This window comes from Callionymus lyra, chromosome 8 (assembly GCF_982586985.1).
Source record: "Callionymus lyra chromosome 8, fCalLyr1.hap1.1, whole genome shotgun sequence".
Lineage (NCBI taxonomy): Eukaryota > Metazoa > Chordata > Actinopteri > Syngnathiformes > Callionymidae > Callionymus > Callionymus lyra.
The window spans coordinates 10951351-10969706 of record NC_141825.1 but is presented as its reverse complement, the minus strand read 5'-3'; the positions used below and the strand labels follow the sequence as shown (position 1 = coordinate 10969706).

The window sequence follows — 18356 nt, the reverse complement described above, 5'->3', positions numbered from 1 at the left end:
AGGGCCTTTAAATAGGAAAAGCAGCAAAGAGTAAGTTGATATAAGTTTGAATCTTTAATCACGAGCACTGAAGACCCCAGACCTCCTTCTGAGTCACTATTCAAATTAAAAAAAAAAATCCCCTCCTGGTGAACTCGAGCTAATAAAGAGGTTGTCGGGACTAATTCTATAAACAGGCGGTTCATCGCGGGCCGACAGCCGACGGGAGGCTCGGATCAAGAGTCTCCGGAATAAAAAAATAAACGAAGCAAACTCTCTGCAAATATTCAAAAATCTCATTCATGATTTAACCTGCTTTTATGAACGCATTAAACCGTTAAGTGATGATGTCTACCGAGCTCCTTTTTCAAACATTCTTCGATGGGTTTTAAGTGATTCGACTCGTCCTCGCTCCACTGAGCAAACGTGTTATTGAGAGACGAGCGAACAAACATTTGGACCTGTAAACAGTGGTACCGCCCGAGGAGAGCTGAGGTGAGTGAATATAAATGCTCATTTCATGAGAAACAATCCCCAAAATATGAATACAAATCAAGCGGCGTGTTTAGTCAACGCTCCAAAGAATCACATTATCCGGAAAAATACAAAAAGTACTGACATTTTTTTGATGATTAACTGTTGTTTACTTGTTTGCTTTGCCTAATAATCTAAATATTTTCTGTTTTCTGTGATTATAATTTAAAAAATAATAAATAAAATGTCATCTTGAGGATTAGATTTTTTTTGGGTAAAAAACAACTGGTAGAAAAATAGTTCTTCTGAAATGGGTTTAAAGATGTTTTTATACAAAATTATGAAGTGTTAATCTAAAGTAAAAGCAGCTACTTTTAATTTCAACTAAAATAATCAAACCACTGGGACAATGACTTTGTTTGGGCCGATAAATGCAGGCTAAAGGGCCAGATTTGACATTCATGTTATTTAATGTCGTACACAACATATTTTATTACTAATCTCCAAAGAAATGATGATTCATTTTCACTTCAAAAAGCTCGAATGTGTTATTTTTTTCTGCTGTCGAGACAAACTTCAGGTCACGGTTTGACCTCGCTGGTCCTTCATCAATCATACGAGATATAAATGACCTCATCAGTTACAGAGTTGCCGGGGGGGACGGAATAAAGCAAAGGTCTGTCGAGGAGCAGCAGCTTTAGCGTTTAATTGGACCAGAGCTTATAAAAAATAAGTTTAAATATTGAAATATATATAGTTCATTCAAGAAATAATGTTAACGTGACGTGTCAGGACGATAATGCTCCTTCCACCCTTGTATTGTTTCTGGGTCAAGGTGACCCGAGGCCCGAAAACAAATGTGTCTGTGGTATCCCTTGTGTTGTTTCTGGGTCAAAGTGACCCCAAGACCCGAAAACAAATGTGTCTGTGGTATCCCTTGTGTTGTTTCTTGGTCAAGGTACCACTAACACAGTTTTCAGGTCTTCGGGTCACCTTGACCCAGAGACAACACAAGGGTTAATGTTTATTTATTTTATTTTTTTAATAATTTTATATTTTGTTTATATTTTATGATACAATTTCTTCCTCATAAAATAGAAAATATATTATTATATTATATATTGGTTAAACCTCTTTATAAATTTTTTTTTTATTATCTATTTTTAAAACATAAATAATCTTCATAATCTCTTTTAATATAGTATATTTTGCTCACCTTGGATAATATCTCTTTAAACCTATAATTATAAGGGATAATAAAAAGTTGTTTCCTTTTCTGTTAAAAAATGTATACACTTATTCTTTTAAGATATTGTATATATTTAAGGTTATAAAATGCATTTTTGGATTTTCTTTGGATTTGTCCAAGTACTTTGGTTTAACCGCTTTATGAAAATGTAATTTAGTGATCTTTTTTGAAACAGAATTATTAATTGAAATGTTTTGAATTTATTTGCGGTATTGCCTTGTTTCATGATCAGAATGTTATTGTAAGTCATCCTTAAAGTCTCTTTAAATTTAAAATATTTGACCCAGTTAAAATTGAAGATCTAATTATTAAGATCTAATTATAGGTTATTATAGATTTTTTTAAATTCATTTATCCAAAATGTAAGTCATCTATGTTCTGCTCTTAAGTCTAGATCAGGCCCCCTAGACAAAACTGAAACTCTGGTGATTGCTCCTGATGATAAGGTTCCAGGGTTGAGTCAGTACTTGGGTGACTTAGGTCAGTCTGTCAAACTGAGCCTGAGAAACCTGGGTGTTGTATTTGATAAAGACATGTCTCTTGTTCAACACTGTAGAAAACTGACCAGAAACTGTTTCCTTCAACTGAGAAAAATCTCTAAACTTAGGAAAATGTTGTCGGAACATGATCTGGAGTTTATAATCCATGCGTTTGTTTCTTCTCGTCTGGACTATTGTAACAGTTTGTTTTCATGTCTTAACAAGAAGGATCTGTCTCGTCTGCAGTTGATTCAGAACTCTGCAGCGAGAATTCTAACCCGCTCTAGTAGAAGAACTCACATTTCTCTGATCCTTAAAACTCTTCACTGGCTTCCAGTTTCTTTCAGGATCAACTTTAAAATTCTGGTTCTTACTTTCAGATCTATTCATGGTCAGGCTCCTCCTTACATCACTGATCTGATCCAGCCTTACACCCCAGCTCGGGCTCTGAGGTCTGTGGATCAGAATCTACTGATGGTTCCACGCACACGGCTCAGGACCAGAGGAGAGAAATCTTTTCAGGCTGTTGCTCCTAAGCTTTGGAACGATCTTCCTCTCTCTTTGCGCTTGATGGAGTCTACTGACTCCTTTAAGAAACACCTTAAGACGTTTTTATTTGTTCAGGCTTTTCCTTGAATTTCTCGAACTCCTGTGTTGTTCTCAGTATTATCTTGATCTTTAAAGTATGTACTTTTTTGAGTATTGTTTTGATTGTCTAAGCGCTTTGTGACCCTGGTCTGGAAAAGCGCTATATAAATAAATATTACTTACTTACTTACTTACCTAAATATCAAATCAAGTGAAAACGACTTGATATTGACTCGGATGGCCTTCGTTTCTCGCCGCCGTCGTGGTCACATGGCGGGAGCTTAAGATTTGGTGTGAATACGTGAAGGATAACCGGAGCTGATGTCTGCGGCTCCACGACAGTAGCAGCAGCAGCAGCAGGAGCAAATTAAAAGTCCCAACAGTGGCATCGATCCCGTCCTCCCCGGTGGAGACACATGCGAGACGACATCTTCCTTTTGCTGCTGCTGTTGTTGCTGCTTCTTCGGCAGACGGCGACGGGCCGTGCACGGTGGGAGGACGAGCGTGAGTGTTTGTGTGTGAATAAGTGGAGAAGAAGAAGAAGAAGAAGAGAAGCCCCTCCGGAGCAGAAAGCCTTGGCAGGGTCAGGACTGTGCATGAGGGCGATAATAGTCTTCGCTTTAGAGCTTTGTGCTCCGACTCCCTCCCTGCTCGTCCTGCCAAGTCCTCGCTCTCCCCCCCCGTTTTACTTACAGCGCATAAATATTTGAATTCCCTCTTTTAACCTGAGTTATCAATCCATTCTCATGGACCGCGTGTGCTCGGAATATTAGGATTCCACAGTGGGAGGTTTTTATTTTCCCCCCTCTCCCTGTCTTCCTCACAGCGCTCCTGGGTTTCTCCCCAAAAATGATGTCGATTTAATTCTCCGGAGGTGCCGGAGCTTTGTGTGACCAGACGGCCAATTAAAAACAAACAAGTGTTAAACAGTTCAACGCTTTCTAATTAATGTGTCTTAATTGGTTTATTTCTAATGACTTTTCTCGTTTATATGGTCTGTTTTCACCCTAAATGTTGTGCTTGACTTTCATTAAAGTATCGTTTTGTTTTACTTCATTAATCAATGCTTTAATAATCTGATTTAATCTTGTGTTTTTAAATCAAATTCACATTTTCATTTACTATGAGCTTATTCCTCATTGATAAAGTGATATCGTAGCATTTACATGACTTTAAATAAAACATTGACCAATTTAGATGCCCAAGTAAAAATTCCAATATTTAATTTTTGTTTCATTAAAATATGAATGAGGGAGATTCAACTTCTATCCTTCTCTCTCTGATGTACTCTTTTCTTTTCCTTCATTGTGTTTAAACCAAGCTTCCTTCTCACCTCAGTTCTTGTCCATCTATTCTACAGTATTCTACCACGACTGCACTCTCTTCTTCACCTATGAAGAGCTTATTTCCAATAGTAATTTCTTTCTTTTTTCATTTATATAAATATGTTAAAAAATGTATTTCCTTTTATCGCTATTGTTACTTGATTCCATAAATAATTTAATGGTTATTAAAGTGCAAAATTAATGAAAGACATTAACTTTTGTTCTTCTCCTTCTGATTTACTTTTTTCTTTTCCTCTATGGTGTTTCAAACAAAGCTTCCTTGCCACCAGGCCTGCACTCTCTTCTTCACATCCCTTCACCTGTTTTAACTGTCTTTTCCCTCAGTTTTATATTTAGTTAACAGATACAAAATGTGCCAATTTATTTCATGTTAATACTTATATTAAGTGACAATATGCACGTTTAGAATTCTGTTTCTTCTTCGGAAAAGTGTAACTGCAATGTCGCAAAATTACCAAAGAGAATATTTGTGTATATATAAAAAAAAAAACTTTTTATTCAGAGAGGCGTATGATTGTTAATTACTAATATGATATGTAACCCTGCCTTTTTGTTTAATTGTGGATGTTGTTTTAAACAATTTACATTGTAGGCTTTAAGTTAAACGTATTAATATTGTTTTTATTATTAAAAATAGATAAATACTCTTGTCATTTCCAAAAAACTGGAGAGAGGAAATCTTAAATGTAACTTTTTCTGTGTTGTTTGCTTGTTTTTTTTTTTTTTTTTTTTCAAGTTTCTAACCTCTCGTCTCTTCTCGATCCCACAGTTAGAGAAGATCCAGAAACACACATGGTACATGTAAGTACTCGCTCTCGTCTTCTCTCTCTCTCTCAATGTCCTGAGGCATGACACAACATGATGAATGACTCTCAGAGCTCCTCCGTGTACACAAGAGCATGTTTGACTCCACTCGCGGGGATGTTGGTGTAAATTGGTAGTGCATGAAAGAGGAGGCGCAGCAGAAGAGGGGGGGGGTGTGGGGGGGGGGGGTCGGTCGGTGGGGCGCAGGAGTGAGGAATGAACCTCTGCTCCCCCCCCCAGACTGAGTGTTTAACTTTCACGACAGGACACCTTCACCTTTTAAGGCGCCATCAATCTGTTGGGATGATGATGATGATATGTTGGTGGGTTTAGTGACGGCAGCTGCTGCTAAACTGCATAATCAGTTACACTTTCAACTTTTATTACATATTTTTATTATCATTTCTTAGTAGTTAAGAAACAAAATGACTTTTTTTATGATAAGGAAAGGCTATTTTTATATTATCTAGTAGTTAAAGTGGAAAATAAAAGAATAATCTTCATTCAGTTACCTTCTTGAATCAATTGAAACAGTCGAAATATAATATATTTTACATTAAATTGTTGTGTCCACCTGCAGTTTTAGGGAAAGCATCAGTCCATTGTCACCTCTAGATGTCATTGGATTTTTTTTTTTTTTTTTCAAACCGGAGTGCATCTTTAAAGATGGATGAGACATTTATGACGAGTGAAGGTTGTGAGTTCACGCAGGAGTGATGGTCTCTGTCGGGGGTCTGAGGGATGATGTGAACGGAGCGACGTTTCCCGAGACCAGGACCGGACAAATGGAGTGTTTGAGACTCGACTGTGAGGAAGTTTCCTGAGCGAGTGGATGAATGAATTAAGTCTGACTGAACATTAGTTTAGACTGATGGATGGATGGTGGTCGTGTGATGGTTTCCGTGGATACGGACTCAAGGCTTCAGGCTTCTAAATTGAAAATGTACTCCATTAACTACTACATAGTTATTACCTACATACACATAAGACAGTTTGATACACGCAGAATTTTTAAAAGAAAGTATCAAAAAATTGTGAAAAAAAACACAATTTATTCTTTTTTTTTTACATAAAAAATGGTGTTTTATAGTTAACCCCCACAAATTCAGTTTATTATTTGAAAAGTTATTACTACTATTAGTTATAACAGGAATAGTAGTAATAATAACCTTAAGACATTTTTATTTGTGCAGGCTTTTGCCTAATTTTCTGGAACTCCTGTGTTGTTCTCGGTTATCTTGACCTTTTAACTATATATTTTATTGAGTATTATTTGGATTTTCTTTGAGCGCCTTTTGACCCTGGTCTGGAAAAGCGCTCTATAAATATAAATGACTAACTTACTTAATAATTATAACAATAATAATGATAATATTAACATAATAACGACAACAGCAACAACGATTATAACAACAATAATGATTAAAAACAATAATATAATAACATTGATAATGCTCTCTAAAAAAAAAGATAACGATAATAAAGTAAAATAATCAAGGGAACCTGAAAGTTTAATTTTCCAGATTGATCTCTACCATAATCACCATCATTACAAAGACATAATGTTTCTAAAGACGTACAACAGATGCCTTATGGGCAGCAAGAGAGAAATAAAGGAGCTCGGGCGGGATGAACAGAAAGCGGGGGAGAAGTTAGTCGACTTAAGCTCCGGCATCTGTCTGTGTTTTAAAGTAATCTAACACTGCTCACACGTGGGAAGAGATGACAGTAAATATTTTAAAATGTCATCCAGAGACACAATGAGGCCACAAAACAACCGAAATGTGCGACGAGGCAGACGCGAGAGACAGAGGTTTATTCTCTCTAAACATCATTACAGGTGAAAATAAAGTCTCCAGAATTGAATAAAACATGTAGGTTTGTTTAATGAAAGTGACTTTACTGGGACAACAAACAAATCAAAAAAATATTTTGAAAACTCTTTTTTGATTAAATAATAATCTATAACACAACTGAAAATCTTTTCATCAACAACTTTCTTAACAATATTTGAATGGATTCATCAGATTAAAATAAATAAACAATTGTAAACCAATATAGCACTTTTATAATACTATTTAAAAACATATTCTGAATTTCAAAACTGTCCCGATTTTTATCTTGCAATGTGGAAAATCCAAGGCAAGTAGAGTAAAATTAATTAGATTATTGAAAATGAATGACTCAGGTTTAACATACAAAACTATTCCAAAAATAAAGTAAAAGGTGTCTATGTAGAGCTAAATCTGGCTCTTTTGACATTCCCTTTTCTTTCTTCTTCCTCCCAGCTGATCACAGTCTGGTTCTGCTCAAGGTTTCTGCCTGTCACTCATTACAATTCAATGGGACCTGTTTTTCTCTCTTAAACCGTTATGTTTCTTGAGATTTTATAAGTTTTGACACTGGTGTTTTTGTTAACAATTTCATGTTTTTCCCTCCAGCGGGGGCAAGAACGAGCCAGAGCCGGAGCAGCCCGTCCCAAGGAAGGTGACCATCCGCAGCCTCCCGTCCGCGGACGACATCGACCCGGACGTCCTGGACAGCATGCACTCGCTGGGCTGCTTCCGGGACAAAAACAAACTCCTGAAGGACCTGCTGTCGGATGAGTGAGTGAAGCCAACGACCGTCCGTGACAATCGAAAACCGAAGAGAGAAGCACTAGAAAGATGCAAGCGAGGTGTCAGTTTGGTTCCGATGAAGTCCTTCAAAGTTGTCAGTCCGGGTCGCCGAATCTGTCAATCATAAGAGACGGCTTAAATCTCGCCTCTGGATTCTTCGGCCAAACATTCGCAGACTTCCCTGAAGACTGAATTAAACACCGTTTGCCAGAGTTTAAGAAGTGCTGTAGAGAGGCGGCTCTATTAGTGCTGGACTGGACACAGAAATCTGCCTTCTTCGCTTTATTTTAGCTGAAGTTGCAGCTCCTTGTCTCTGAGCCTCCTACTGCTTCCCAATCTGTCCATATTAGAAGATTCCGATCCCTCGGCCGCTCTGAAAATTGGCCTTTGGGGTAAAAATACTGCCAGTGGAGGACAAACTTTAAACACTAGCGATGGTCTAATGATCAGTTAAACACCGTTTTATTAAAGTATTTCAATGGATCTTATTTGCTGCAGAGACAACCAAGAGAAGATGATCTACTTCCTGCTGCTGGACCGTAAGGAGCGATATCCAAGTCAGGAAGACCAGAACCTTCCACCGCGCAACGAGATCGGTGAGATATTTATTGTTTATCTACTAAAAAAGCAAATCATTGATGTTTTTTTTGCTTGAAACCTTTTGGCCCTTTTTAAACGTTTTTTAGTTTTAGCTTTATTGCTGTGGAATTGTTAACGATTTTCTTTGAAGATAAAGTACACTTTCAATATCGGACAACTATTCAGCATTACTGTAGGTTTAAACTAGAGAAAAAAGACAGCTGCATTTTTTATCATTATGGCGTAATAAAACAATGTACAACAGAAACGACACTGGAACGATACATTTTGACACATCCAAATACATTACATAATAACTTTTGAGTGTGTTCTTTATTGTCATAGTACTGCACAATAAAGGCATTTTATTAAGGCATTAAAATAATACACAAGCTACAAGGAAAAGAGCACGGATTCATGAAAAACTGCATATCACATAAATAATCGTAACCAGGCCAAAAAGCAAAGTAAATGTATTTTATGATTTCCCTCACTTTAATGTGTATTAAAAATGTCAAATCAGGGGTTTACATCACCCACGTTCACAAACAATTTATATTATTGTTATTGTTTTTTTTAATATTGGTAGTAAGTATTATTAGCAATATTATTGTATTTTATTGTTGTTTTTATTATTATCATTCTATTTGTTATTGTTATAATTTATATCAGTATTGTTTTTGTTGTTTTTATAATCATCACTCTTGTTTTTTATTGTAATTATTATTATTTTTGTTGTTATCTCATTTTAATTCAGTTATTGTTGTTGTTATTGTTATTATTATTTGTATAATTAGTTGTAGTATAATTACATAATTTATCCTTATTATTATTGAATATGACAAGGCAAAGTCGGTCTCAATGGAAATTGTATTTTAATTTAAAATAATAAAAACACCTTCAAGTTTGCATGTTTTCCATCATTCAACCTTTGTGTTATCTCAGTGTCAGGATGAACCAAAGGCACAAATGTGTTTGTGGTATCCCTTGTGTTGTATCTGAGTCAAGGTCATTTACCTCAATGGCTTCCATAAATACATTCACTGGTAGAGGTCGTTCACCTAGACCCAGATACAACACAAGGGACACCAAAAACACATTTGTTTCCGGGCCTCCGAGTCAAGTTGACTCAGAGATAACAACAGGGTTTAACTATTCGCATTCCTGGTCTTGAGTGAAACTAAAATAAAAAGTGAATTCTAACTATTATTTTAACGATTCATCTTCAACTGAATTAAACACTCCTTGACCTCCGGTCGTAATGTTCTTTACCACAGTTCTCTCGCTCAGTAAGCCCGGAACATAATCTATCCTGACACAAATCTGGGATGAGCACAGATGTTTCTACGGAGAGCAGCTTTTGTGAGAAAGTGTTTGGGTCGTCCTGACAGTGTGATGAATAGACTCCCACTTCAGCGCCGACCGAAACAGTCGATGTGGCGGCCATTAGTGGCAGGTCCGCCCGGAAAGTGTTGTTAGTTAAAGTGTCAGCGGGCGAAACATCGCTCTGCTCGTGTTGATTATTCAGATCCGCCCAAGAAGCGCGTGGACTCTCCCATGCTAAATCGCCACGCCAAGAGAAGACCGGAGAGGAAATCGATGGAGGTCCTGAGTGTCACGGATGGAGGGTCACCGGTGCCGGTCAGGAGGGCCATCGACATGTCGCAACACGGACAAAGGTAGGATACCATTTTTTTTTAAGGTTTTTATGGTTGGATTGTGCAGCTGCAGGTTTTTTAAACGACCTTATTTATTATTTATGCTTGATGGAGTCTACTGACTCCTTTAAGAAACATCTTAAGACGTTTCTATTTGTTCAGGCTTTTCCTTGAATTTCTCGAACTCCTGTGTTGTTCTCAGTATTATCTTGATCTTTAAAGTATGTACTTTTTTGAGTATTGTTTTGATTGTTTAAGCGCTTTGTGACCCTGGTCTCGAAAAGCGCTATATAAATAAATATTACTTACTTACTTATTTTCCGGACTATAAGTCGCAGTTTTTTTCATAGTTTGGCCGGGGATGCGACTTATACTCTGGAGCGACTTATGTGTGAAATTATGAACACATTATTACTGTTATATCATTTCACATGTTATTTTCAAGAGGGCGCTCTAGGCCTGTGTTGATAATTTCAACGTAGAAGAGGAAGCGCCGCATCTTCTACCCCCGGAGTTAGCGGAGTTGTTTAAAAGTGACACCGAGGATGAAGATTTCATTGGATTTTAGTTATTTGGAGTTACACGGACGGTTTGGTAAACTTCTTAGTTATTTATGCTATAGTTATCTGAATAACTCTTAATATGTTATGTTAACATACCAGGCACGTTCTCAGTTGTGTCATGTAAGGTAAGCATACCGTACAATTATTAAGCCTGTTGTTGCTTCTATTCTATTTTTATTTTAAATTGTCCTTCAAGATGACATGTATGTTCTTGGTGTTGGATTTTATCAAATAAATTTCCCCCCAAAATGCGACTTATACTCCAGTGCGACTTATATATGTTTTTTCCTTCTTCATTATGCATTTTATGGCTGGTGCGACTTGTACTCTGGAGCGACCTAAAGTCGGGAATAATACGGTAGATTTGCGAAAGCGCTCACCGTCGGGAGGATCGTCCAGAAAGACCCGCATAAACAGACTCTCTGCTGTCTTCTGTCTCACTGTAGTAGATCAGTGTTCAGTCAAAGCTTGGATATTCCCGAAGCCCGTTCAAAACGCAGCAAAGAAGAAAGGTATTCATTTGCCGTTCACTCCTTCCTTCCTCCCCACCTCTCCTCCTCCTCCTCCCCCTCTTGCTGCTGATGCTAGGAAACATGCATGACCGCTGAAGGATGCAAAACCCTCTCCTCAGTTCAATAGTAAGCATGCGTCGATAGAAGCGACTTGGGTTCTTCCCGGAGAACGCTTCACCTCTGCAATTACAAGTCTGATTATCCAGCAAACCCCTTTCCCTCTTCCCACTGTGAGCTCAATTATCTTCCCTCCTAAAAAAAAAACATTCATATTCATTTTCTCCCTCGCTGTGCCCTACTTTCTCTCTGGATACCCGGCATTTCTTCAAATTAGAACACTCGGCATACTGCTGCTCTTCCCCCCGCTATCAAAATGTGTTTTTGTTTAGTGCCGCTGATGGAAACAAGGACTTTAAAAGACGGGAAAACACCTTTTTTTGTGGCAGAGTTTTTACATTATATTTATGTTTTATAATGTTCTCCTCTAGGTGGCGGACAGAGGTTTTTAATCCAGTTTATTGTCAGGTGTATAACTCAAACAAAGAGTAGAACTCAGACCTGGTTTCACGCTTTACTTGTACAAATGAGGAAGAAAAACACAGAATTGACATGTCTGAATCCTTTTTGAAGCACAGAGCTGTTAGTTCGCTGTTATATCTATGTCGCAGTTTCACAAGTCGTCAATTCTCTGACTCCAAAGGTTTCACTAAAACCCAAACTGAGTTATTATCCTTCAAGATCGGAGTTAACTGTTCACTCCTTCATAGATTGAAGTAATCTGTGCTCCCTACAATTCTTTCCCGCTCGAGCAGTGATGCCATTAAAACGGTATAAATGGTTGGGAAAAACTCGATAACCGAATATTAGTTCAACATAAGTCATCACTTTTACAGCCCTGGGTTGTTCGTCTCAAGTGTGGAACAAGGGTTTCCAAGCACCCAAGTGCAGTATGAAAGGATTAACCCACGATCTGGAAATGAGTCAAACATCCTTCAATGAACATCGGTAGTTATTGCCGCCCCCATGCTTTGAAAGTTCAACCATTTTCAGCGACATTGTTGTCTATGTATGTGGACTTCTGGTTTTATTTTATGGGATTAAGCAGCACTTCTGTCTATGTGGGAGTTTAGGATGTCTTCACCGAGTCCAAGTAAAGTGGAAACAAATGTCGTAGTCCAGGGGTGTCGGACTCAATACCACAAGCGACCAAAATCTTTAAGCACTATTCATCAAATTCTACATTTAGCGAACTGTTTTTAAAGGTATTAATCCCAAATAATTAAATTGTTCAGTAGCATGTTCAGTAGTATCTGTTCTTTATCTTTTTTATATTTTATTTACTGGCATCTTTATACGTCACAAACATCAACATTTATATACTCTCTCTCTCTATACAGTATGTCTACATATATTGCCAAGGCCGACACCGAAGATATATATTGGAATCAAACACATATTTATATAAATTAAAGCTTTTTAAACCAAGAAAGTGTCTTTCTTTATTACATTTTTGTTTAAATTTTGAATCTAACTAATGGCTTTTGGGCCACATCTAGCTGAACGAATAAATATGTGCAGCCTAAGTTTGGATTCCATTTTCCTTAGTAACTACCATGATGCACTGCAAAGGTGATAATAGGACTCTGACTTCAAGGTTACTCGTGACTACAAGAATGACAAAGATATTTTTTAAAAATCAACAAAAAAAGTTCACATTAATTATTGTTTGAGCTATAGAATTTTTCGCTTCTACTATGTTGTCACCTGTAATGCTAGTTAGCTGTTAGCCACGGTTAACTGTTAGCCACAGCTAAAAGAGAAACAAAAGATACAACAAGATCAAGGATTTTCGACAGTACAATAATAAGCAAAACCGGATTACTGCGATAGTCCTAGTTGGTGCCGTAAAAGCCAGTTTAAATAAGATGTATTTTCCTGGTTAAAGATGAGGATTTTATAGAACATTTATCTTTTATCCTCTTTGGATACTTGTGGCGAGTTTGAGTACTAATCAAAAATAATAATAATAAAAAAATGTATTTTTAAATCAAGTTTTAATCGTAAACCAGCCTGAGTAACTCTTGGATTAAATACTTTTAAAACCATTTTTGTTGCTTGAAACAAAACGCATAAAGCAAGTTAAAAACCCTTAGTTATTACTATTGTGAGTAAACTACAAGCTAAAGATCAGCTAAACATTTACATTGAAAAATAATAGAATACATAAAAATGTTTGTTTATTATTTCACCAGCGTTCTGAGGCCACAAAGACACGATCCAACATGTGACCAAAATGATAAATAATTGAATAAAAAGTGTGTTTTTTTTTGAAAAACGTAAAGATTCCTCTCCCCGTGCTCCACTTCCTCAGGCCTTCAGGGCATCGCGGTCTTATCTCGGCTCCGTTTGAAGGCTAGTTTTCCTGTCCTTGACTCTGACTCATCGCTCTCAAGCAACAAATCCCAAAAATAGGACGGCTTCCAAAAAAAAAGAGCCCTAAACATGAAAGTTTAACAGGAAGAACAGATTCATAAATAAACTCCTCCCGCCCCAAGTCTTCCTCCTGTGGTCCCCAGTCCTTCACATGCTAGCATGGAACGGTAGCATCTCTCCATCTGTCAGAGTGGAGGAGGAGGAGGAGGTGGAGGAGGAGGTGGAGGAGGAGGTGCAGGAGGAGGTACGACCCTCCTGTCTTCCGCCTCCAGATCGAACATTCCTCTTTTAATACATCACTCTATTCTCCGGTGTGAGTGTTTGTTTCTCGGTGTGTGACTGTGGATGTCCTTCATCGTCACTGTCTGCCCTTGTGTGTATGTTTTGTGTATCTTAAGAAGTGTCGTGTTTGTGTCTACCTTTTTTTTGTTTGTGTTTGTGTCTTCAATGTCTTGTGTTTTTGTGCATGTATCGAGTCTTTCATTTGTGATCGCTTTGACAATTTGTGTGTGTGCGTTCTGAACTTTTGTTTGTTTATTCATGAGGCGTTTGTGTATTCGTTGCTTGGAGCCTTATCTTTCCCCGGCAGTAGCCGCAGAATAACAACAAATTATTTGGTTAAACTTTAGATCAAAGCTACGACGGTATGAGGGTCGTTTAAATACTTTTTAGGTTTTTTTTTCAAGGTTACTAGATTAAATTTACATTAATTATGAGTTTAAAGTCGTTTATATTTAATTTATTAAGAGATTAAAGTCATATATTGCTTTTATTACAAGATTAATGTTATGTATACTACATTTATTATGATATTAAATTCGTTTATATTTAATTTATTAAGAGATTAAAGTCATATTACCTTTATTACAAGATTAATGTTGTATATAATACATTTTTTATGTGATTAAAGTTGTTTATATTTAATGTATTAAGAGATTAAAGTCATATATTGGGTTTATTACAAGATTAATGTTATATAAATTACATCTATTATGCGATTAAAGTCGTTTATATTTAATTTATTATCAGATTAAAGTCATATATTGCGTTTATAACAAGATTAATGTTGTATATACTACATTTAGTATGCGATTAAAGTCGTTTATATTTAATTTATTAAGAGATTAAAGTCATATATTGCGTTTATTACTAGATTAATGTTGTATATACTACATTTATTATGTGATCAAAGTCGTTTATATGTAATTTATTACATCATAATAAAGTCATAAATATCAAGTTTATTACAAGATTTAGTTGTGATTATTGCCTTCATTATGAGATATATATGACATTTACTAAGAGATTTAAGTTGTGTATTTGTACGAAGTTTGTTAAGATATTAAGTTTTACATACAATACAACGTCTAATACGAGATTAAAGTCTTAAATATTAACATTATTACAAGATTAAAGTCTTATATATTACATTTATTACAATATGAAAGTAAGTAAGTAAGTAAGTAATATTTATTTATAGAGCGCTTTTCCAGACCAGGGTCACAAAGCGCTTTAATAATCAAAACAATACTCAAAAAAGTATATACTTTAAAGATCAAGATAATACTGAGAACAACACAGGAGTTCCAGAAAATCAAGTCTTATATATTACACTTTTTCACAAGATTGAGGTGTAAATTATGAGATTAAGTCGCATATAATGCTTTATTTTTTTACTAGATAAGGTCATAAATGATACGTTATAGAGATTAAAGTCGTATTGAAAAGTTGTTTCTTACAGGAAGAAAATATCTTAATGTAAATATATTTATTTAAATAATTTATTTATATATTAACTTTTAATTATTCTGGATTTGATGGTCCTTATTTCCTTGTAAATCAATTCATCAACACTGGTGTCATGTTTGATGAATGTTCATCAACACAAACTCTGTTTTCACTACACAAATGCCTCCTTCATTGTGTTGATGCTGAAAGTATCTGAGGAAGACGTTTAAAACTCAACCCAAGGCACAAGAAATCCCACTGATCTAAGTGTGAGCCGAGCGGTTGGAGAATGAGGGGAGGTTAATGATATGGAAATGAAATATGGAAAAGTGCTTCAGAGGGAAGAAGAGAATATCAAGTGATGTATTATTTTTTTTTCTCGTCCACGGTGCTGCTCTAGTCGCCGTGTTCAAGTACTGAACTTGACTGGGCTCTATGAAGTCGGGCTTCCGTTGCTAATTACCCAGCTGCTAATTGAGCGACGTGACTGAAATGAGACAAATGAAAGACTGATCTGCACCACAGGCTCTGACTTTACATTGGAAACCTGTGAATATTAATTCCCAGAATCCTCTGGGAGCCGTCGCGTCCAAGAGAAAGAGAGTTTGTTTCAACGGTGGCTTCAGCTCATGAGCTGTCTATATTTTATTTAGCTTCACTCTCATATGAGTGGAGGCCCCGGGGCCTCTTGTTCTTGTTACGCTCCCCGCAGGTTCAGCATGAGACCTGCATGGTTGCAGCAGTTTTTAAACACAAGTCGCATATGTGGAAATGAAGGGTAATTGAAAGATTGAAACAACAAATGTCCTACAGGGAAGATTTACCAAGGCCGTGGTTTGTCTATCCGTCCATCCATTCATCTTTCTATCTGTTGGTCTATCCGTCCATCACTCCTCTATCTTTTTATAGATTGGTTTAGCCATCTTTCTATCTGTCAAACCATCGTTCTTTCCATCCATCTTTCTGTCCATCCATCAGTCTATCTATTAGTCCATCTTTCTATCCGTCCAATCATCTTTTTTTCAGTCTATCGGTCTGTTTACTTTCCATTATTCTTTGGTCTATATCCATAAATCGAGCTTTCTATCGTTCTATATACAGTATCTGCCCATCCTTCTTTCTATTCATTCTATCAATTTATTTCATCCATCTCTCTGTCCATTTATCAGTCTATACCCGTCCATCCATCTTCCTATCCGCCTATATCGATCCAACCATGTTTCTATCGAACTATCTACTCATCCATCACTCTTTCAATCTTTATATACGGTAAATTTGTCTATATCTTTCTATCTATTCATCCATCTATCAGTCCATCTTTCTATCGGACTCTATACCCTTCTATCTATTTTCTATAAATCTATCGGTCCATTTATCTGTTCATCCATCTCACTGACCATTTATCAGTTTATATCCATTCATTTTGTTTCAAATCAATCAATTCATTCATCTTTCTATCTGTCTATCAATGTATATATCCACCTTTATATATATCCACGTATATCGGTCTCAATCCTTCCAACCATCATCTGTCCATTTCTATCCATTCTATCCTATCCGTCTCTATCTGTACATCTATCTTTCTATCCTTCTATCGGTCTATCTATCTGTCCATCCATCTTTCCGTCCGACCATTAACCCGTCCATCTTACTATCGGTCCATATATCTTTTTCATACGCCTATCTATCCGTCTATTTGTCTATATATCCATACACAATCTTTCTATCCATTTGTCCGTCCGTCCATCCGTCCGTCCGTCCGTCCGTCCGTCCATCCATCCATCCATCCGTCCGTCCGTCCGTCCATCCATCCATCCATCCATCCATCCATCCATCCATCCATCCATCCATCCATCCATCCATCCATCCATCCATCCATCCATCCATCCATCCATCCATCCATCCATCCATCCATCCATCCATCCATCCATCCATCCATCCATCCATCCATCCATCCATCCATCCATCCATCCATCCATCCATCCATCCATCCATCCATCCATCCATCCATCCATCCATCCATCCATCCATCCATCCATCCATCCATCCATCCATCCATCCATCCATCCATCCATCCATCCATCCATCCATCCATCCATCCATCCATCCATCCATCCATCCATCCATCCATCCATCCATCCATCCATCCATCCATCCATCCATCCATCCATCCATCCATCCATCCATCCATCCATCCATCCATCCATCCATCCATCCATCCATCCATCCATCCATCCATCCATCCATCCATCCATCCATCCATCCATCCATCCATCCATCCATCCATCCATCCATCCATCCATCCATCCATCCATCCATCCATCCATCCATCCATCCATCCATCCATCCATCCATCCATCCATCCATCCATCCATCCATCCATCCATCCATCCATCCATCCATCCATCCATCCATCCATCATCTAATCTAATTATATTCAGATGTATAGAACCACCACGGGTGGTCACACGTCTCAAGTAGCAAATATGGAGACTTCTAACAAGGCGAACAATTTAATTGTTCCTCTATCTGAAAGTCTGCTCAGAACCTCTTCATATCCAATTATGGCCTGATGTGAGCGCTCTAGTTAAGAGCGTTATCACTGGTTTAATAAGGATTGGACCTTTTTATCTACTGCTGAGTTTTGATCCCAACACGAGAACAAAAGTCTTTCATGTCCTTCAGCTCCCTTGATGTGTGAACGTTGGATTTCAGCTCTTTCCTTCTAATATTGACTCAAGTCCATTTACAGTTTTGGGTGTTGAAGAACCCCCTGATGTTTTAGTGTGTTTTTTTGTTTTTCTTTTGAAGTAAATTACTGTCGTGTGTGATAGACAACTCAATTGACTTATTGAGTGTTTTTTTTTTTTTTTTTTCAAACTGACCTTCAACACGTCGAGGTTGTATAAAGATAGTTTTATGGTGATAGTTCTTGTATGATTTGGAACACATTTGTCAAACCTAAGGCAAAATCTTGGCCAAAAAGCTATTTTATTTAGCACCAAAGTAGATTAATGTTATTATTAAGATAAGAAAGAGAAATGATCATGTTGAAGGACTCCATCAGATTTATTTTTCTATAGGAGGACAAACATGGAGAAAATAGAAATAGATCCATAAGCCAATATCGCATTGTATTTGTACTTCCTGTTTAGTAAATACGCCTTTTATCTGGGCCAGAAGCTTAATTGTAAAAATAAATGTTGGGACCCTGGTGTGATTGAGTTTGATACCTATGATTTAGAATGAGAAAAAACAACATATAACAAAAAAAACAACACTTATTTTGAGTGATTAAAATTAGAGACTGGTTGAGAAATAACTAAATATTTTTAGAAATAATTGA

General features: G+C 37.0%; 1 protein-coding gene across 2 annotated transcripts in view; it reads left to right on the top strand.

The window, feature by feature from the left end:
• brsk2a (BR serine/threonine kinase 2a) overlaps positions 1–18356 on the top strand; it is a 214767-nt gene that overhangs the window by 178414 nt on the left and 17997 nt on the right. For both annotated transcript variants that reach the window (XM_087796672.1, XM_087796671.1), the window contains exons 9-12: positions 4885–4916; positions 7361–7525; positions 8036–8133; positions 9645–9795. In XM_087796672.1, the coding sequence (XP_087652798.1) occupies positions 4885–4916; positions 7361–7525; positions 8036–8133; positions 9645–9795 (446 nt within the window). The remainder of the gene's footprint in view (positions 1–4884; positions 4917–7360; positions 7526–8035; positions 8134–9644; positions 9796–18356) is intronic.